The sequence below is a fragment of the Ictalurus furcatus genome, chromosome 17 (assembly GCF_023375685.1).
Source record: "Ictalurus furcatus strain D&B chromosome 17, Billie_1.0, whole genome shotgun sequence".
In the NCBI taxonomy this organism is placed as follows: Eukaryota; Metazoa; Chordata; class Actinopteri; order Siluriformes; family Ictaluridae; genus Ictalurus; species Ictalurus furcatus.
The window spans coordinates 22115075-22137685 of NC_071271.1; the positions used below are offsets into that span (position 1 = coordinate 22115075).

The window sequence follows — 22611 nt, forward strand, 5'->3', positions numbered from 1 at the left end:
ATGCAGATCTGGTGTTTGGGAAACGAGAGTCGGTTCCATATCAACCGCACAGTGGACGGTTCTACCTTCTCCACAGTGATCTCGGGTCTGGTCCCGGGCATCCGTTACGGCGTGGAGGTGGCAGCCAGTACCGGAGCCGGACCCGGAGTGAAGAGCGAGCTCACCTACTTCCAGCTGGGTGAGTCGAATCCGCCAATGCACCACACCTCACCTCACCACACTTCACTATACCACACTAGACCTCAGTACACCACACCACACTACACCTCACCACACCTCACCACACCTCACTATACCACACTACGCCTCACTACACCAAACCACACTTCACTACACCTCACCACATTACACCACACCTCACCTCACTACAGCACACCACACCTAACTATACCACACTACGCCTCACTACACCACACCACACTATACCTCACTATACCACACCTCACTACACCACACCACAACTAACTATACCACACTACGCCTCATTACACCACACCACACCTCACCTCACTACACCACACCTCACCTCACTATACCACACCACACTACAACTCACTACACTACACCTCACTATACCACACTACACCTCACTATACCACACACCTCACCTCACTACACCTCACTATACCACACCACACTACAACTCACTACACTACACCTCACTATACCACATTACACCTCACCACACACCTCACCTCACTACACCTCACTATACCTCACTATACCACACCACACCTCACCTCACTATACCACACTATACCTCACTTCACTACATCTCACTATACCACACTACACCAGACCTCACTACACCACACCTCACCATACCACACTACACCTCACCACACCACACCGCACTACAACATACCACACCTCAACACACTTCTGATTTAGGGCTGAAGAGGGACTAACAGAGAGTCACAGCCTGATTCTGAACTAGCATCTGACAAAAAAAGAGAAAAAAGTCCCACTATATGATCTAGACTATTAAGTAGAAGTGTTTTAATTGATGAATTCTGAAGATGTAATACAGTTTGGTCAAGATATATTTGGCAAACAATATCATGTCATTCTTGGAGTAAAAAAAATGGGGGTAACTTGGGGTAACTTAAATTTTTAATCGCATAGTGTTTCGGTCTGTCATGAAATATAACCCTGAACCTTCCAGCCTTTTCCACTTTGGTACCAATAACGACTTAAATTGTTCTAAATTCACATCATTTTACTCTTTTGCATAAATTGTTCTTTGAAGCTCCTTAAATCTTATACTGAAAGTTTTTCCATTAATCTCCATTGTTGTAAACTTCCACTGCCAGCTTCCTTTGGAAAGCTCTAAGCGTTTGCTTTTTTCCCTTCTAGAATGTGTGAAAGTGTCTAAAATAATAAAATCGAAAATATATCCAGTGTTGATTGACAGCGTTTAATCTACTTCCATTAATGCTAAATGAATTAAAGTTGAGCGATTGCTGTGAAACAGTAAAATAACATTTCTACACTTGAAGTCAGAAGATAAAGGGTAAACTCCTGTTGGGATTTAAAATGACAGAAGAAAAGGATGAACCTCACACAGACACACACCTGCACAGTCAAGGGGACGTTTTACCGCTGTGTGCTTTGAAGTCTCTGACAGGTTGAGGGGAAGTGACTTTTGTAGAAAGATGCTGCAGTTTTTCTATCGTCGAGCAACATCAAAAACCCGCCATCCCCCCAATGACCTGCTCCAAACACACCAAGGAATATCAAGATACAACATGAAAGCCATTTTGACCAAAGATTTTACCAAGGAATATACAGAATCCTCCACTAATATTGGCACCCTTGGTAAATATGAGCAAAGGAAGATTTTCAGGCCACTCGAACCGTCTTCTTCACAGTGTGCTGAGACAAACGTCCAATTCCAGGTTGATTCATAACATTTCCAGTTGGCTGGAACTTCTTATTTATGGCCCTGATGGTGGAAATGGGCATTTTCAGTGATTGTGCTATTTTCTTATAGCCACGTCCCATTTTGTGAAGCTCAACCACCTTTTGCCGCATATCACAGCTATATTCCTTGGTCTTACCCATTGTTATGAATGACTAAGGTAATTTGGCCTGTATGTTACCTCATATTTATATCCCTGTCGTGGTTGAACAATTTCCTGTTCCTAGTCACCCAGGTGTACTATAAAAAAAATTAAATATCAATGGGAATATATTCAAATATATTTTTCTCATATGAGTTCATAGGGGTGCCAATAATAATTTTGCACACCTATATTTAACAAAGATATATATTTTTTAATAAACCTGTGTTGTGTTTGCAATTGTTTGATATCCATGAACACAGAGTATTTTTTGTGAATTTTTTAAACAAAATATCAAAGCTTAAACAATAAACACAATTTTACACAATCTTTTTTGCTCAACCCCCCCCCCAAAAAAAAAAAACAGTAATGTAAAAAAAGAAAGAAAACTATAAAGAAGAACATTACCAGTAAGTGTTAACATAGTGTTAATGTTTTTTTTTGTTTGTTTGCTTTTTTTTTAAAATCACCCTAGGAAACTAATAAATTATAAGAAAATAGGCGCTGACTGGGGCAGCCGATCAAAAATAGTACCACTTAACAAAAATAAATAAACGCGAACATCTGGGAATCAAATAATATCCCAGGTTTAAAGTCTGATTGCACATGGAGGGACAGGAGGACAAGAAGAATTAAGCATGTACACAAGAGGGACTACGATGATGCCTTGAGCACTTGGTTTTGAAGAGAAAAGTAAAGATTTTGCCTCGAGCTTCAAAACGTCTCTTAAATGATAAAAGTGACTAATGAAAAAAAAAAGAGAACGTAGAGGGGGGAAGAAAAGAGAGTCGACGGGAAGAAATGTGTGCTGGGAAGGATGGGCCGAGCTCCTTTCATGTGGCGAGCGAGTGTGAGACACAAGCAGATGAAGCAGACGCTTTGTTGTCTGCTGTTTCTCCAGACATGCCAGGCATTTTTTTTAAATTCTTCATAACAGGGGAAAAAAACCCTCTGATCTGTAGACCAGGATTCCAAATTAGAGTTTAAATGACTCTTTCATTAATTAGAATTAAGCCTAATTAAAGAAGAAAAATTGAAGCGAATTAAATGTATTGAAATTGATGAACATCATCCAGTCCACAGTGTATGGAAAAACTTTTTTTTTTCCTGTCTTTTGATGTATGTTCTTTGTTTCTGGTCCTCGTCACTGCTCCAGACTCCTCAGGGAAGATGACTCAGTCCGTAGTGGACCCAGACGACACGCTCTCTCAGCAGATCTCAGACGTGGTAAAGCAGCCAGCCTTCATCGCCGGGATCGGCGCGGCATGTTGGATCATCCTCATGGTGTTCAGCATCTGGCTGTACCGCCATCGCAAGAAAAGGAGTGGTCTGAGCACCAGCTATGCCGGCATTCGCAAAGGTACGGCAGCGAACTCGACGACGACCTGTTCTGCACCGAATTTTTATTTCGAGCTACGTTACCGAATACGTTTAGGTATACTGTTTTAAAAGGAAAAAAACAAGTAAAAGAAAAGGTTAAATACTAAATGCAGCTCGTGTGTAGAAATAACACACCCTGAATGTTAGGGCGCTTTAACAAATATTACCCAGAATCACAATTCTTAGGGTCATACTTTCACATATATTTATTCACTGTTGATTGCTAGTTTATTTTTATTAATTTTTATTAAACAAACCAAAATGTTCAAACGGAATAAAAAGGGTCTTCTGAGGGTCGTGTCTCCTGACATTCATCTGGTTAGGTGTAAAAAGTAAAAACAAGTGTGTCTAGAAAGCACAAAATCCACCAAGCATGGGGAAACACAGAGCCAGTGCTAATGAAATGATTAGTTAATTATATAAATCGGTCCCTCCAGGATTTGGCGATTTTGCGTTCGCAGAAATGAACGCAAAATCAAGCCGAGGAGATTTCGAACTGCAGAATTCACGCAGATTTGGGCCAAGACATGTCATGTGACGTCATCACAGCATGCATTCAGCCAAAGCCCTCTTCGATTCACGTGAACGTGAGAACAGCTACAAGGTCTCATTTACATTGGTACGTCACTGCGTAAGACGATGCGAAACAATTTCATGAAGTTGAAGTAGTTTTCCGCAAAAAAACGTTGCAAATTGCATCGCTTATTTTGATTAAAATCCACCGCAAAATCGAACATTTTTGGCCGCAACAATCACAAAAAAAAGATTATCCTGTGTGTAGCCTGTGTTTATTATTTCTTTTTGTTGAAAATCTGCAACTCACGTGGCATTTATGCAGCTCTATAGCTCCGTAAAGCCAAAATACAGGCATTTTGATTCACTTCCTGCTTTCGAATCGATTCAGAGTCGAATCGCGTTCACTTCAGTACAGTTCACATGCCGTGTTTTCACTTCACTAAAGAAGTGCACCAAGGGGAGAACCCCCGATGATAGGGTTCTGTTCAAACACGGTTAACATCGCGAATGTGAAAGCACACTTTGACTCCTCTTTCTGTTGGAGTTAGACGAGTTTTCTGAAGCAGTAACAAACTCGACAGTGCCTCAAGACTGTGACTTCTTCAAACATCTTTAAGTTCCTACATGTAAACCGATTATGTAGCTATTTCTCTTTACCATGAAATAACTTCCTTCATTATATTAAAGTGGTTAAAAGTTCAGCGCTGAAAAGAGTGAAAAAAGTAATATTCGTGCCTCCCCTGTCCTTGCTTTGCCTCTTTTCAGTCCAGGTACAGTCTGTACTGCTACCTCTCAGTATCCGATGAAGCATCATTGCTCTTTCATACCTCTTGCTTTCACTTGAGAGTTCGTGTACTCAGGAGATCGCACAATGGAGTTCTTCCCCCCCGATGTTGGCACTGAGCAGCAGGCACACTGTCTGAAGGACATTCAGCTAATGGAATGCGTATTGGCAGACTGGAGGCTGTGCTGAAAAAGAGAAGCGAGTCCGGCTATTCATTCGCATTAGCATTCACACAATCTGAAGGTTGACGTGCACTCAACCTTTAGAACATGAACACTGTGACATTGGAAAGGATTCAGCTTTTGAAGTTCGGCGAGATGTTTGTCCTTTCGCATCGTGTCGGATCAGATTGGGCCTGGTTTAATATCCGATTTGATTTTAAGCCGTATTCTTATATAAATTATTGCGATAAATTATTCTGCACCGGCCAAAATTTTTCCTCAAATTTCCTTAAATGGAGTCAGCTAAGATATGTTTGGTGTCTAATGTTTGCTTCTTTGGTTTTGTTATGAAGTTACAAAGCTAATTAAGCTAAAAAATAAAAAAAAAAAAACATACAGAACTCATCAAGTTCTTGTTTTGGAGACATGAACAACAACAACAAAAAAACTTCACTCAGTAACACTGCAGGTGGCCATCTTTGTTTGTTTTGGTTTTTGGCTCCACCTTCCAAAGTTGAAGACAGAAACAGAAATCTGGAGTCAACGCACAGTATAAGATTTACATTTTTTGTAGCAGAATTGCTAAACATTTACAATTGTGTAGCCTTTAGCTGTAGCATTTAGCCATTTTTGAGCTGATCTTTGGCGATACAAGAACCCGAAAACTAGGAATCCTTTTCTATTTTTCTGTTAAAACAGTGCTCAGAGCAAACATGAATAAAATATTCACCGAAGGGGAAAGGATGCGGGACATCAAAGAAACATATTTACTTCAGCTAGCAGCTTTTTACAATTTTGCTCCAACCTTATCGTGGTTAACTTTGACCTTTTGAATTAACGAGCCTTGGTCTTGCGAGCCAAGAGGAAAACAAGTTGGCGGGGTTGTGATCTCTTTGGTGAGTAAAAATAAATAAGTAAATGGAGGAGCTGCCTACTATGGCACACATCTGGACCAAAAAACTGCTGTCTCGTCCACCGACATGTGTTTTTTTTCCTCTCTGCCTGCTAGGATTTTCTTCTAAGCAACATTGGTGATGTAGATACAGACGATCTCTGATATTTTCCAAACCGAAAGTCTTTTGATGTAGATATGAGAAGATGTGAAAAGAAAAAGCAGTCGTTGTCACGTATACACGTGCACTAGAGTGAAACTCTCTTCTTCGCGTATCCTGGCTTGAGTAGGGTCAGCCTTGATACAGAAGTAAAGAGGGTTAAGGCAGTGTTGAGGCATGAACTCACAACCTTCTGGTCTTGTGTAAGATATACGCCAGACACAAACGTGTCTTGGCTGATTGGCTAAACGTGCTGGTTCTTTAATATTAAAAAATATATAGGTCACGTTTTGGACAAACTTTTGTGGGAAAGCAACAAAACACTGGTATTTCCACCGAGTCCACGGGCAAGTCTGATCTTGCATTCGAAGCTGAGGTCGAAAGTCAGGGTCTGGAAAGTCTCTTATGGCTAACACTCGCTGGCATGTGATGAAGCCACAAGGCTATAAGCGGCCTTCTTTGAACTGGAGGCGGGGAAACCCATGTGTGTCGAAACAAAGTAAAGGCTCACTGTAACCACATAAGACACGAGCAAGGTGTTGTGTGTGTGTTTATAAGCAGCATGGCCACCTATACTCCCCAAACTGTCATTACGCACGTGACATTCACTGAGCAGCTGAGACAGATTTATTTATGTATCGTCTTTCATCACAGCATTTCATACGCTCTGGGACGTATGGCAGGCGTCCGTCTCATCTCGCCTCGCCTCGCCTCGTCTGTTTACCTCTGAACAGATAAATACGTATGATAACAGCATGAAAAAACGGCCACATCTATTACGGTGATCTTTCTGTACGCCGGGTTTTCCGAGCACCGCCAAACACACAGACAAATGGAGAAGAAAAAAAGGTGACATTTAAAGGCCAGGGCTCGGCATGCCGAGCGTAAATACGGAAGATAAGAGAAGGTGGAAGACGATATGATGTTCCGTCATGTCGCAGTCAAAAAGCGTCTTTTTGGTATTGTAATTGCCAGTTTGTGTGGATTCACCATTTTACAGACTCCCAACCATGCCATAAAAGCTCTATTTAATGCTCCGTCACCCAGTTTATGGCTTTGTTCGATGGTACTAGAGATTATGGAAGATTAAAAATGAAGGATAACAGTTTTGTAACACTCAGGACTTTGTTTGCAGCATCATAAAAATGTATATAATTGCACATAGGCACCGTTAGTCATATTACTAGCGTGGATTTCGGCCATTTTTGCTCGTTAAGTTCCTACAGTAGTTCCATAGAATATATAGAAGTATTCATCTTTAAAGAAATTTTCAAATTGATTTAATCCAATGCAACACCGTTTTCACTTGGTTATTTTATGCCTCGTGTATAGGGATTGAAGATTTCAACGACATTTACGCTTCTAGCTTTCAGATCGAAATCCGTTTACAATGCCTGACATTCCACGTTATTCCAAATTTACATTTCTGTACTGAAAGACTCTAAAGAAAGATTCTTTACGGTTCTTAGAGAAAGCCACCAACTTTTGGCAGTCTTGAATCTATGTCCATTCTAATGTGCTGTAAACAATGTTTAGTGAAATGTTTACTTTCTGACCTGATACACTGTGCAAAACAAGTCAAAAGTACGTTTTAAAAATGTAAATAAATGAATAAAATAACCGTAGGCGGAGTTTATGGCGAATAAGGAATAAAACACTCTGCACTGTAATAGGAAAATAATCAACGATGGGTTGGTGTGATGAAGTAGAGTGAATGTTATTACCCTGAAGTTTGTTATTTTCCTATAGCAGCACATCCTGAAGTTTTTATTCGGCAACGTTATACTTTTTTTTTTTATCTGCTTATTGTTACATTTAATGTCGTGGAAAGTTCCATGAAGCAAGTTACTTCCTGTTCTCACTTAAGTTATAGCAGCTATAAACCAGCTTCTCTTTTTTTTCTCTCTCGTCATTAATAAGACGAACCACAGAGAAATTGTAAACTCGTCTGTCATGTAGATCTTACAGCTTTACCTCTGACACTGGGGACTCCTTCCATCAATATTAAATAAACATTTCCTCGTATAAAACTTCAGCGTATCAATGATTTATCTTTTTTTTGTTGAATAACTTTCATAAATATGCTTATAAAGTCCCTGGCCATACAATTAGCAGTTACGATAGAAACTGTAATGTCTTAGAACAACTGCATTAATACAAACCGAGCGATTTCTGGCTGCGCTAGTGTCCAGTCACCTTCTGACCAATCAGATTTGAGACTTCCACAGCGCTCAGCTATAATTAATGGAAGAAATAAATCTATGGTGTATCTACATGATGGATATAACTGGTAGAGGGTGAACGTGGCCGTGTAAACAATGAAGTATGATCTGTAATGGATAGATAAATCTGTGCTAGCTGTATAGAGTGTAGAAGACAGTGGCCATGTTGAGTGTAATATATTTTGGGTGGCTTGTCATGTGGATAAACCTCATCGAATACTCCCGAGACTCAAGATTCCTGAGTCAGGAAGACTCTGAGATCTTTATCGGTACAGTCAGTATTATGCCAGGTTTTCTACGTGCTGCCTCAATAACGGCACGTTTTGCAATCTTCTTTTCTTCCATGTTCTGACCTCCGGATCTGCAGTGCCTTCATTCACCTTCACGCCTACTGGTAAGCGCTGTTATTCCTTCTGTATTGTAAAAGCCCCAGCTACTAAAGATATGGTCGGAGTTAACAAGCAGCACACCGTGCATGTTATCTCGGCCTTCTTTAGAGAGCAGTGTTGCTTTTTCAGATTCAGAGCTTCACTGCTATATGTCCACTTCACTCCCTTCACATATCTGCTAGTTCTCCTAACTCCTCACCAGACTCCCGACAGAGGAATCACACAGGACATCAAGAGACAGCAGCCCAGCTCAGTAAGCCATGTTCTCTGGTTAAAAATACATCTCCCTACAAGAAAGAGCACGAGTCTGTAGCTTTTCACGCAGCCCTCAAAGGCGGCTTTGGGAGTCCGCCGAGCCTCTCTGAATCCGCTTTGCTCAAGAAAGCTGTTAAACAGCGACAAGAATGGATCAAAGCTACTCCGGTTGGCTCTGCGTCTCAGCCCGGTTCTGACGAGGTGACAGCAGAGTTCTCGTGGCCCAATTAGACAAAAAAAAACGTCCGTCACTTATTGCAAGCCAGAAGAACAGGGCCAGCTTTCACACCCTCCTTCCGCCGCTCGCTGTTTGAAGTAGTTTCGTTTCACAATAATCAACCTCCCATTGACGTGCTGGTATAAAAAAAAAAAAGTAAAAAAGAGAAGGAAAAGGAGACTGATTGGATTGAACCTTTTTTTCTGCATGAATGGAAATGGATCTCGATTGCGATCAGTGACACTCTGCCAAGCTTTAAGTGAAACCCCAGGTTCTGCTAGTGGAGCGTTGCCAAACACTTAGCTGCCAAAGCTAACCACCCGAATATTGCCTCCTGAATCAGTATTCAAAGATCTGAAAATGTCCCGTATTGGCGCTAAACAGTACAGGATTGCAGGCCAAAATGTGTCTGCTGTAGTATATAATACAGGACATTATCTGTTTGAACTGCGATCCAGCTCGCTGGGGAAAACGAGCGGCATGGAGTGCGAGTTGTTGTGAGACAGGACTGAGGGTCGGGGGGTTTATCTTTGCTAGTCACACTGTAAGGTGGATGCTAAAGCGGCGTGCCCAAAGTGCCAGCACACAAAGCAGGGAGTGACTCAGACTTCTGGCAACACCCAGACGTTTAATTAGCTTGCTTGCTAAAGTCCAGAAAATTGTCTCGTGCTTGCCAGCGTTTCGACATTTACCGTTACTTATTCAAAGCAGCGCCTGCTTCATTGACATCCTTCCTTATAGTTGCTTTTTTACTTCTTTTGCAGTTTCCTATCAAAGAGGAGGAGAAGCTGTGAGCAGCGCTGGCAGGTGAGTCGTAATGTTTCATATCTCATAGCCATACACAGTACATATGGGTGACGAATTAAAGGAACATACAAAAAGAGCATAAAAGTGTGTTAGTAAGCTGGGTTTTGGGTCACCACCGGAACCTCATTGATTTCTACGGCTGTGACTGTGGAACTGTGGAGAAACGTTTAACACATCGCTTAAAAAAAAATCGTGAACCCATACGTGTTCAGTTTGGTGAGTGCGAAGGCCGTAGCATACGATTTCGCATCATTTTCATCCTTGCCGAACCATCCGGTGAGCCCTTGTGCCCTGTGGATGCGGGAGGCGGAGTCAGTCTGGAACAGACCACACCCATGAAGGTAGAACTGTTTCATCAAAGGATCAAGGTGATTGGTCAGAAGAACTGCAGTATTGATTTTCTTCTCAAATTATGTAAAGAAAAAAACAAACACCTGCTACTGCATAACAAAGCACGCCCGCTTGGTTTTCCCTTCAGTTTGTACATAAATGTTGCACAAACAACACAAAACAGTGAACGCCTCGGTTCACAGTAAAGAACTGAACTGATTCGTGTTCTAATAATGAATGAAATTACTCAACAAATCTGGACGAACAAGAACAGTGTGGTTGGATTTCATTTACTACGCTGAAAGGTATGTAAATGTGCAAGTTAGGAATGTAAGAACGTATCATTTATTTTGGTGATAAATTTAAATTCGTCAAATAGCTCGTACTAATTGGAATCCACACCGGACCCACTCACTGTACACTAAAGTGTAATTGCTTGTGTAGGGCACAAGGAGGCAATCTTGGGTTTAGAAAGATGTTGTGCATGCTGAAGATGGAGCGCCTTCTTGTACAACAAAGCTGGAAGAAATCAGAGACAAAAAGAGGCTCGTCTCTTCCCACCTCCATATTGCTCTTGCGCGTTAATGCACAATAATTTCCTCGGATCTCGGCTTTCACAATGAAACAGGGACACGAAAACCTGGAAGAACACTCTATTCCAAACTCAAGCCCGGTGTTGCTTGTCAGTGTGCCGTCCTAGTCCTAGTCCTTGTGGGCGTGTTTCCCTTTTGTCTAGAGTCAAATATCTTGAACATGATATTCTTTTTGAAATCTCTAACATAAATTCGCGTGATAGCGGTAGTGAAATACAATCCAGGGCAGTCGGAACAAGTGGACAAAGATTTCACGGCCTTGAACGTTGACGTTGATGTTCTGGTGTTCGAAGCCTTCTCCTTATTAAGTCTTTTGTTTTTTGTTTTCTTTCCTCGTCTTCAGCTTTGACCTCGTAAAAGTCCTCCTTTTTTATAAAGTAGCGAATATTTTGTTGTCAGTTCCGGTGACATGCGTCCATAGACCTCCATTTTCATTCGCTGTCCAACACTTTATTGATCTTGATAGAGCACTAGGACAGTTCATTCAGGAAATAGGGCTGGGCTATATTATGATATCCATATGTGATATAATAACATCATGCAACACTCTTATCACAAGTATTGCGATTTTCATCAAGTGTCATTTTCTTTTTTTTCCCCGTTCCTTTTCTTCGTACAAAATACTTCACTCTTTACTAGCGAGCCCTCAACAAAATGTGCATTACCTGATCAATATTACATAACCATGATGTGCTTTATCAAGAATTTTAATCAGAGTTACCATGTGTACAATGAGCTCAATAGAAAAGCAAACAAGAGGCATATTTGTGTTTATTTGGCTCGCATCATCGTGTCCTAAAAAAAAAAAAAAGCGAAATTTTGTTAAATTTACTTCTTATCATGTAGAACATTCTAGATGGGGTTCATGCTGTAACGCATGTCGATTCAAATAAAAATACAGCATGACAGATGGGCTCACGATTTGGCGTGTGGATTAAAAAAAAGTTCAAATGGAAACAAAAATGCAAGTGTTCTTGTGTCATAAAATCGAAGAGCCTATCACGTTCCGATATGCAAATGAGCACCAAATGAGCATTTCCAGTTTGCGTGATAATATTTCCCCATAAGAATAGAAGTTATTACGTGATCTTTCCTCAGGGTCATATGATATTTTCTTTACTTTGAACGCACTTTATGCATATTAATATGGTAATATGACCTTTGGTGGCTTGAACAGTCTGCTGGTTGTGTGTGTACAGGCCTGGTTTGTTGAACATTAGCGACTCGGCTACCCAGCCCTGGCTAGCGGACACATGGCCCAACAACTGCTCCAATCAGAACGACTGCAGTATCAACTGCTGCACCGCGGGCAACGGCAACAGTGACAGCAACCTGGCCACCTACAGCCGCCCTGGTGAGTCAGCGTTGAACAGGAAGCTATATGTGTGTGTGTGTGTGTTTGCATGTTGAAGGTTGAAGCAGGGCTGTTTTAGATAGAGAATAAAAAAGGTAGCCCTGGCCCGGTCCTTATGGGGTCTGCTCTGCCAGCTAATCAAATTTGCCATCTGATTTCCATACTGTTGTTGTAGCTTCTAAATGCAATTTCCCCTAAGTGCTTCCTTATTTAGGAAACAGGGAGCAGTTGCAGAGGTCAAAGAGAGTGTGTGTGTGTGTGTGTGTGTGTGTGTGTGTGTACCTACTGTATGTCCGAGAGGGAGGGTGATGGAGGAAAAATAAGTTATATAAAAAGCCAGAGTGTGCAGAAAGAGAGATGAAGCCCTTCCAGGTGATTTATTTTATTATTTATTTTTTTGCACATGTCAGCAAGAGCTGGGTGAAATAGCAAAAGGAGAAACCATTTTTAGCAGGAAAACAGAGAAGATCAAGGTAGGGCGAGTGAAGTTGGTTAAACGTGTGACTTGAGACAATGGGATTGTAGAGAAATGGCATATTCAGCTTGTGAACTAATGAGCGTCATTAGGGTACAAACACCGCAGGTACAATCACAGTGTACCGTATCAGGAGTGTGAATTTCCCTCGAACCAATAATACGATACAAAACGATTAACGAATCAATACACTTCAATTTACTACCGATCGATTGCGAATTGGTTCATCAGCGATACGATTCGATTCAGGTTCATTGAATCAGTTCGGTTAAATTGAAGTCTTCAGGGCAGAGGAGTTTACGCTTCTTTGCGGTTTCTCGGTAACACGACAAGCTGCGTTTTGTGTCTTTGTCAACCTCAAGAGTGAGGAGGAAAAGAGAGGCTGGTGAGGGAACACGTGAGAACAGGAACTACCTTGTTTCCTTGTTTCGTGAACATTCCAGAGCATTAAACGTACCTATAAACGGATGAAAAAAATGACGTCCGTTCCTGTAATAAACAAATAACTGTAATTGTTGGCAAGCTGCTGTGGTATAAGAGGAATAAAACGCTTGAGGATATGATGTTATAGGAAAACATTCCACAACACTCCGGCCCCGTTTACACTAGTGCGTTCTTGTTTTAAAAGGCATAACTGTTGCTACGGTTATGCCTGTCGTCTACACTACACTACTCCGCCGTTTTCCACGCTCGGAAACGGAGACTTTTGGAGACGCTGAAGACCCCGTTTTAGTTTGAAACGCAGACCAAAACGCAGACTTCTGAAAACGAAGGCGTGGCTTCACCCACATTCGCTCCCTGATCGGGTCTTCTGGATCGTCGCGTATCCTTCCCTGATTCATCCAGCCGTCAAGTATGACCGTTATGCTACCTCGATCGCATACACAACAACGCGGAGAGCGAACTGCAAGCTTTGCTGGCTTTGTTGTCATTCTTAGCAGCCATTGTGCAGTTAAATTCTGTATTTTATAATACCGCAGCTACATGCGCAAGAGGCGAGCTACGATTAGAGCGATCGGCAACAAATCTCATTTCGAGCGGCGTACGCCCTACATGGAACGCCGGTTTGGACTAGCAACCAACTTCCTGTTTACACTTGTATGCGCGCATATGCCCAGTGTGCATGAATGCGTAGTGTGGACGGAGATCGTTTCTGAAACATGGCGGAAATGCCAGCGTGGTAATACTAGTGTTTACTAGTGTAAACAGGGCCTTAATGTAACTGTAAATGGATAAAAAGTATGACGAGTCATTTTTTACCTTCTTCACCACCCTGTCTCTTCCAGTGTGCGTAAACCGCGGCGTGTGCACCAAAGTATTCGCTTTTAACCATTTTTTAAATTTGATTTCGAGCCCGGTATATCAAGGTGTGTATATCGATGCAGCCATGTCGAACTAGTTTCTCCTTACATCCCTATAATATATTTGTAGTAAAGTTCACAACATATAGAAATGTGTGATTTAAACGGTTGTCCATGGAGCTTGGGTTCCACCCGAAGGCTGGTATGGATTTAGATTTTGGCTCAAATGAGACAGAAAACTTTAGAAATGCTTTTGGTGTGAACTGAAATGCTGAAATGCTAGACAGCAGTGACAAACGTTGCTTATACATTGCTGAAACGTTGCTGAAACATGCCTCTTTTTGTACCACGTTCATAAGCACGCCATTTACTGGGCTATGTTTTCACAGACACAGTTTAGTCCAGGCATTAAAACCCAAAAGCACTTCACTGCACGCCTAATCCGCTCTTTTTATGAGGTGTGTGTTTTACTGCTAACTCAAGCTTTTATCCGAATCACCTTTTTTAAAAGGGAGGAAGGATAAATGCCATGGCCACTCACAGCATGACAGCGTGAAAGCTTGCCAGCCTCTCGCCTGGCTCACCTAAAGCACTAAAACCCTTAGGAAATTAACTGGCTCTGAGACATCTCCCAAAAGGCCACTCGATAGGGCTAGTTTTTGTTAAGGACCTAGTTTTCAGGTCCCCCCCCCAGTGCTGCAATATCCCTGCAATATCCCTCGTCCTGACAGAAACGAGAGCCGATCCCAAAATCCAACTGACAGCAGCCGTGTGGTATTTACTGCCGAGCTCCGAGCTCTGATCCTGGGCAGGATTTGAATATTTTATGAGCGAGGGGAAAATTGGATCTGTCAGAAGGGTTTTTTTTTTTGTACAGTTCTGCTCCTTTCCGGAAGGTTTTGATTTGGACGGGATGCAACACGCGGCTTGATGAGAGGAGCTGTCTCCTTGAGAAAGGCACAGCTTCAGATAGCACATTTGGCACGGCTTATAAGGAAGCGGATATGCTAAAGCACCACGATGAAAAGAATTCAATACAGTAGCAGCTGCAAAGTTTTTAAATCTTTGGATGAGATGATTCCTGGGAAGTTCAGAAATAATGTCCCAGCACAGGTCTCATCTAAAGCAGCTTTAACTGCTAAACATGTCATCGCTAAGAATTGTTAGAGCGGATTTTTACACACTTTGACCCAACCAAAGTTTTCAGCTCCTACGGTAATGTAGTCATTTTTAAGAAGACCACTTCAATCCCTAAATCGTTCCTCTGCCTAAAGGTCTGCTTGGTGTAAAGATCACAGATCGGATGTGCTTTTGTGATGTACTAGGTCACATTTTAGCAGTCTTAACATCTGACTTTCCAGATAAGCAAACAGCAAAGTCTGGTGCAACAGTGTTAAATTTATGCTCTTAGTATGTGGAGTAAAGCGTAGAAGTATAAAACAAGCCCTGCAGTCTCAATTCCTAATCATTGCAGACTTGAGATATTTCTTGTTAGCGAAATGCGTGTCGTATATTTGACCCATTAAAGAACTCAAAAAAATCGTTCAATTTTAAAGTCGAGCAAATTACCCTCTAGTCACTACGCCACCCTCGCTAGCATCTCAGCAGCCTCTCGTATCTGAAGTTGAAAACTTAAGCCCGTGTTAGACAGATCTCTTCCCCTCTCCGTTCATCCAGCTGACTGCATCGCTAACTACAGTCAGATGGACAGCAAACCCACCAACCTCCTAGTGCCGGACTCGTCCCTCTACGGAGACGTTGACCTCTCCAACAAGATCAACGAGATGAAAACGTTCAACAGCCCCAACCTGAAGGATGGGCGATTGGTTGGGCCTGCGGGCCAGCCCACGCCTTACGCCACCACCCAGCTCATTCAGTCCAGCCTGGGTACCAACCACGTGGGCAGCGCGGACCTCAACGAGAAACAGAACTGGAAGGGCAGCCAGGGGACACCTCAGAAACAACAGGAAGTGACCTCACAGCTGCAGTACAGCATCATGGAGCAGAACAAGCTGAACAAGGGTGAGTTTGGCGTAGGGGCGTAGAGGGGCAGGGGTGGTGGTGGTGGGGAGGGGGCGGAAAAGAGACACCCGACAGACCCCCCCCCCTTCCCTCCTGAAAGGCCTTCATGCCGTCAGTCCAGAGCTTCATTATCTGTGATTGATATGTGCAGTTGAGCGGTAACTGCTTTCTTCATGATGAGTCAGGTTCCCATTATTTTTTTCTTATCCTGGCATTCTGTATGTCAAGAGCATCTTTTTTTTTTTTTTTTTTTTTTTTTTTAAAAAAAAAGGAAAACAAAAACATTCTTCAGCCTTTCAAGCATCTTCATTTACTTCCAGTTGCACTTTTTTCTCCACTTTCCACCTTCTTTGAATTTCTTTCTGCACTTTCCCTCTCTAGGTACACGCGTGACTAATCCGAGCTTGGCTTTCACAGTTTCTCTTCATTTGTTTTTTTCACGCTCGTGAAAATACGAGCTTGTTCTGGGGTATTAGCTGTCTTTCCAATGCTGTAGTCATAGCGTTAAGATTACCATCTAAACACGGTGGTGTAATTTAACCTAAAACATTTTTATGGGATCTTTTGTATGATGGCAGATTACATAAACTTGAACGGACAAGCGAAACATTTTTGCTTTTGATGATAATGGGGCGTTTTGCATGGAGTTAACAGCATGCACTATTTCTGTCACCTTATGACCCTGCTCCTGTGGGTCATGTGATCTATTTCCACATACTGTATGTAGTCAAACAAACCAAAAAACTAAAGATCCAAACAAAGTTAACTAATCGAGGTGAGTCTGAATGAAATGAATGTCCACCTGACTGGTTAATTGTTTGTGTGATGAAAGTTAGGCATTTTAAATGACAAAAAAGCAAAAGCAAGGAATTCAAGGGCAGGGTTTTGGATTTGTTGGAAGTCATTCCTTTTTGTACCATCTTTAAAACTTAGTGTAGGTTTCACTGATATGGAAAAACAAGCCATTACACACGTGCCAAAACCCCCAAACTAATGTTAGCTATTGGTACACTAGCACTGGTACACCAGATGTGCTTTGGATTACTTTAGGATGCATTCAAACAGTTCATTCAGAATCTGCAATCTGAATGAATTCATTCAGATTGACCAAAATTTTTGCATGTAAGCACAGCCATTCATTATGTTATGCTTCATGCTAAGCCTCAGACCACTACAGAAGCGGAGACACCGGCATGCCAGCCACCATCCCGTATAACCAAGCGCCTGATCCCAATCCCAGCGCCGGCACGTACAGCAGCTCCGACCGCGGCAGCAGCACATCCGGTAAGAGACTCGCGCACACATGGGAAGGCATGTATAAACTGTGTAACTACAACTAAAAAGCGATATCTGTGTGACTCCAGATAAGATACGGTAAGTTTCTTTCAGCTCAGGAAAAAAAATAAACTCCCCGGACCCCCATTGGTTTAGTTTAGAGCTCGGTTGGTTTTATAGAGGCATTTGATAATACCTTGAGGCAGATGGTACATTTTGGTCTACCATCAGTGTTCTCAATAAAACAAACGCAATGTAGTCATCAACATATTGTAAACTTGTTGATTCGTTTTTCATAAGTTCCTTATGAATTGCTGATATTTTTTAATTTGTCCATGGGTGCATTTATATATCTAGCTCAGTTTCTTAGTACAGTACATGCATATACAATATGATGTTCCCGGTGGCTCACGTCAAAGTCATTTCATTTGTATTTATATTTATTTATCTACTTTCTCACACGCTGTAATCTTACTATCATGTTGCCGAAACTCTTTCATTTCCCCATGAGAGGTTAAGAGATGAGATTATCGCTGAGATGTGTGTATTGTCCATATTTTTACTACAATAAGTACATATAACAGTATGTCTCATTGGAAGCATCTGATATAGACGTTAAAAGTTTTTTTATAGAATACCCCACGCCACCCCCCAATTAAATAGAATGATCATCAAACAGGCAGTTTGTTAACAAACACGTGTATTGCAATACATGTTTTGAATTGTAGAAATGTCTTTAAGCATCGTGATGTGATGTTTTCTTACATTTCTTATAGGTCATCCATCTTTTGATGTACATTTGTGTTGAAAATATACCGTTTGAATGTGTAATTTTTAAAAAAAATTGTATATTAATATTGTATATTTTAATATGTATATATACGGCTATGTGTCCAGACACGTAATTCAGTCATCTAATTTGAATTCCAAGCGTTCTCAGTTTGAATATACAGCCCGGTTATACCAATGCAGTCTACAACACTAATCTTTCCAGGAAAGAAAATTAGAAAGCTTTTAAGTTAACAGTCTCGCATGTTCTAGATTTTAAGTATTAGTTCCATTATTATTACTTTTCATCACACTGCCCTTTAAGTCCCATTTGAAACACAGCATCTCATAAAGAGTAATAAATCATATTCAGTACTTGACACCTTGAAATTGCTTTTCCTGGGTGGGTTACAGAATTCCAGGAGACAAAAGAATAGCATTAAGGCCTGAACAAAATGAATCGGTACCCATCGTGGGTTCTATTTATTTATTTATCTTTCACTCCATCAGGTGTGCACTTGCAGATCTGTAGCATCTCAGTTACCTGCACACTGTTTAAGCTTCAATGCTAATCTCATTCTCCCTCAGGACCTCACAGGCCAGATTGCACTCTGTCATATGCTCCGTTTTGGGGATTTCTCCCCTCTCTAAGTCATTAATTACCCTGGCTTTCATCTACGCTCATAAAAATGGGGGCGGTGGGGGGATAATGTTGTCAGAGAACCAGTGTTTGTTGTACGACAAGGACAAATGGCGGCCATTCTTCAGCGCATGCAAGGCTGCCAGGATAATGCGTCCTATCTATTTTTATATTGTATCTGTGGTTCAGGTAATTAAAGCACAGACTCTGGTGTATCGAGGCCTCACAGCTCATTGGCTCTGAATCCTAATGCTTTGTTTTTAATTGTGCATCTAATGCGTTTCTTTTTCTTCGTTTCTCTCGTTACATCTAACACTAGGCCACGCGGAGTATTAGCTTTGAAAAATGGCTTCTTTTTTTTATTTGGAGCAGCAAGTGTTAATTACAAATAAAGGGATAATGTGCTTGTGCGTTTTACACTGTATAAATTATTGAGGTGCCGCCATTAGTGGCGGAGTGTAAAATTGTCATACGCACGTCAAGCTCTGGGAGGGAAAAAAAAAAAATCATAAATAATGAGCCTGCGTTTAGTAATGCGTTTTAATTTGCCAGAAAATGATTTACGACTTTTGCAATGAGATGGATATGGATAGTGCTGATGGGTTGGCTGTGCGTGTATAACGCGTGCGTTTGTCAAAACAGGGAGTCAGGGGCAGAAAAAAGGAGGGCGAACCACTAAGGTGCCCAAGCAGAGCGCGATGAACTGGGCTGACCTGCTGCCTCCTCCACCCATCAGCCCACCGCCATGTCAGGACTACGGCATCTCAATGGATGACAGGTGGGGTCTATATAAACACCAAACACAGACACACACACACACACTATACATTCTCTCAGGGAAAAACAAAAGAATAACCGTGTCTCTGTGATGTGGTGTTTAGCTACGAGGCCGAGTTGAAGTGCCCAGTCCCTCCGTCTCGCATGTACTTACAGCCTGATGAGTTAGAGGAGGAGGAAGCAGATATGGAACGAGGCCCGACTCCTCCGGTTCGAGGCACGGCCTCATCTCCTGCCGCTGTATCCTACAGCCACCAGTCCACTGCCACCCTCACGCCATCCCCACACGAAGAGATGCAGCCCATGCTCATGGAGAACCCAGAGAACCTACATGAGCGCAGGTGAGCTCTTATTGCAGATAAATGAATACACATATGACTACTATGACTATGATTTTTTCCCATTTTATGTCAACCTATTGTTTGTCGTTTCCCCAGACGACAGCTAGTCAGCCCTCCTCCGCCCCCACGGCCCGTCTCCCCGTCTCACACATACGGCTACATCTCGGGCCCCCTGGGTCTGGACACGGACGGCCTGGAGGACGAGGAAGAAGGAGACGATACAGACGCGGAGGTGCCGTTGGTCCACCAGCGATACCTTCACGCGCTCGTCCCCGGAAATCCGCATGGCGTGCATCCGAGGCTGACGCTGCGTGGGCTGGATCAGACGCCGGCATCCAGCACGTGCGAGCTGGACAGCTCCGTCACTGGCTCCATGATCAACGGCTGGGGCTCTGCGTCTGAAGAGGACAGCGGGTCGTCGGGACGCTCCAGCGTCATCAGCTCGTCCGACGGTTCCTTCTTTACTGATGCTGACTTTGCACAGGCTGTGGCTGTCGCCGCCGAGTACGCCGGCCTCCGGGTTGCGAAGCATTCTGGGAAAGGGCCGCCACACTATACCGGGCCAGGAGGTGAGGGAGATATACTTACCTGATTTGCTGTATTATCATGAACGTAGCAAGATGTACCTTTCCTCATGACTTTGCCTAATTAGCTGGATATTTTGCAGCACGGAAATACCAAAACCTGCCTTCAGGCCACCGTCCAGCAAGTCCCTTTTCTACAGACAGTAATATGAGTGCAGCTGTGGTGCAGAAAAGACCTCCAAAGAAACAGAAACAGCAAGCTGCTGGACTCTACCAGCGAAGAGAGGTTTACACAGACGGTATGTATTCATAAGCACTACTAATTTACTAGTTCTGAACGATAGCAGAGCTCAAGGTATGGTTAGGTCGTATGGTTATCGTCTCATTAGGAACAAATTCATTGCTATATCCTGAATTGATATATTTCTGTAAAGCTGCTTTAGGACAATGTCCATTGTTAAAAGCACTATACAGATCAAACTGAATTGAATTAACTTATGTGAGACTAGATTGAAGCCACGGTGCAGATTGCGATGCAATAAACTGACAGCATTGTGCAAGTGGTGTCTTTTCTGACACGGATCATAACAGCGATTGCATTCAGTCCAGAATTTCCAACACTGCCAGAACTTTGGCCGCCATCTTTAGTCTCAGAGGTCCTAGATTGACCGGTGAGGATATCACTAGGGATGCGTTGATACTATATATTTTTCCCCCACCATCAGAGTCCATGTTTCTTGGTATTTGTAGATACTGATATTGATACCAAATGATCAACCTACTAAGGTTAATTAATCAATCACAGGGGGTCATGGACCATTTTATTTAGCTCTGTTCATGTATTAAATAGTGCCCATGAAAAGCACACGTTCTTTTGTAATTTTCATGTTGTGCTTACAAAGACAAGTGGCTACCTTGCATGAACCACACACACACACTACAATAATGGACTACCCACATTAGGCCAGAAAGAGCAGGATGAGTGAATGTCTCCCGGGGCAGATACAGACTCCCGCACCATCCTTAGGGACGCCTTCCTTCCTTCCTCCCACGCTAATAAAACTGCCCCAGGTGGTGCTGCTTAACTTCAAGTGCCCCCACACACCCCTCCCGTTCGAATGTGCACACACATACCCTGTACCCTGCAGTGAGGTAAACACTGGGCATTCGTGCAATCTGCTGGCTGGGTTTCATTTTCCTCTTCTCTGGGGCCATCCGAAAGGTCATTGTGTATACACACACACACACACCGAGTCAGCTGCTGGGCTTCATCATTGAGTCACTTGTCCTTGTGTGTTGACATGGAGATTTAATATCAGACACACACAGACCCTGGCCTGATGTCTCAGATCAGCTACTCCCTCTCCCTCCTCCCTCTGCTGTAATCTCTTCATCCCTTCACCCTCCAGCACACCCCCTCTCCGCTCATCTTTTCTCCTCTCCCGTCTCTATTTCTCGCCCCTGAGCGGTTGAAGAGCCTCGTCACCCCGCAGCTGTTTGATCGTTCTGTTTTAACAGAAATGACAGAAATTCACATTGCGTGCGTCTTTATCGCATTAATTCCACCAGTGATCCATGTAACGGAGGTTTGTACCATACCAGGGCTCATACGCCACTGCGATGCTTAGTTCTCCGTTCTGATTGGGCAGAAGGTATTGATTCATTTTCCACAACAGCAGATCCGACAGCGGTTCTGACTGGAAGTCAAATAACAGGGTTGATATGGCGAAGTTTTCTATGAGGGCATGTTTATTCAACCTTCGTGGAAGGAGTCTTCAGTGGCAGCACTTTGGAACAGTTAGTAAGAAAGACAGACGAGTTTACGCTTTTTGCGGTTTCCCCATAACACGACAAGCTGCACTGTGTTTGTCTTATTAACATCCAGAAATTGCTAATAACAAACTTACTTGTAACTAACATATCTTGTAGATGTTACATATCCTCACATTGATCTATAAATGGAAAGCAATTACAACGTGGCACTCCTTAATAAATAAAACTTGCGGTATAAGAGGAATATAATCAACGTTAGTGTCGTAGCAATAACTCTGCTCCATCGCACCAGCCCATCACGATGTATTTTACTATAACAGCTTCATAAATTGATGCGGGTTTGCCATAAATTACATGCGAACCTACATGCAGTCTAAACATCCTTCCATTAAGCAACTAATCGTGGAGCATCAGCCGAAATGAAAGTTTTTAATGCGATTTATAAAAGCAGCACATGGCCATAGAATAACATAAAGGCTCTAAAAAATAATGATAAAAAAAAAATTGTGAGAAATCCCGGCTTACCTATATACCGTTCCTGCTGCAGCATTCCTAACACACACACTCCACCTTCTCTTAATTTTGTTCTTGT

At 42.4% G+C, this 22611-nt stretch overlaps 1 protein-coding gene across 3 annotated transcripts in view; it reads left to right on the forward strand.

Moving 5' to 3' along the window:
- robo1 (roundabout, axon guidance receptor, homolog 1 (Drosophila)) overlaps positions 1-22611 on the forward strand; it is a 172610-nt gene that overhangs the window by 144978 nt on the left and 5021 nt on the right. For 2 of the 3 annotated variants that reach the window (XM_053647346.1, XM_053647345.1), the window contains exons 9-19: positions 7-178; positions 3220-3423; positions 8546-8572; positions 9804-9846; positions 11969-12123; positions 15577-15921; positions 17083-17205; positions 19247-19382; positions 19486-19722; positions 19819-20291; positions 20390-20545. In XM_053647346.1, the coding sequence (XP_053503321.1) occupies positions 7-178; positions 3220-3423; positions 8546-8572; positions 9804-9846; positions 11969-12123; positions 15577-15921; positions 17083-17205; positions 19247-19382; positions 19486-19722; positions 19819-20291; positions 20390-20545 (2071 nt within the window). The remainder of the gene's footprint in view (positions 1-6; positions 179-3219; positions 3424-8545; positions 8573-9803; positions 9847-11968; positions 12124-15576; positions 15922-17082; positions 17206-19246; positions 19383-19485; positions 19723-19818; positions 20292-20389; positions 20546-22611) is intronic. The other variant, XM_053647347.1, reaches the window with a different exon arrangement.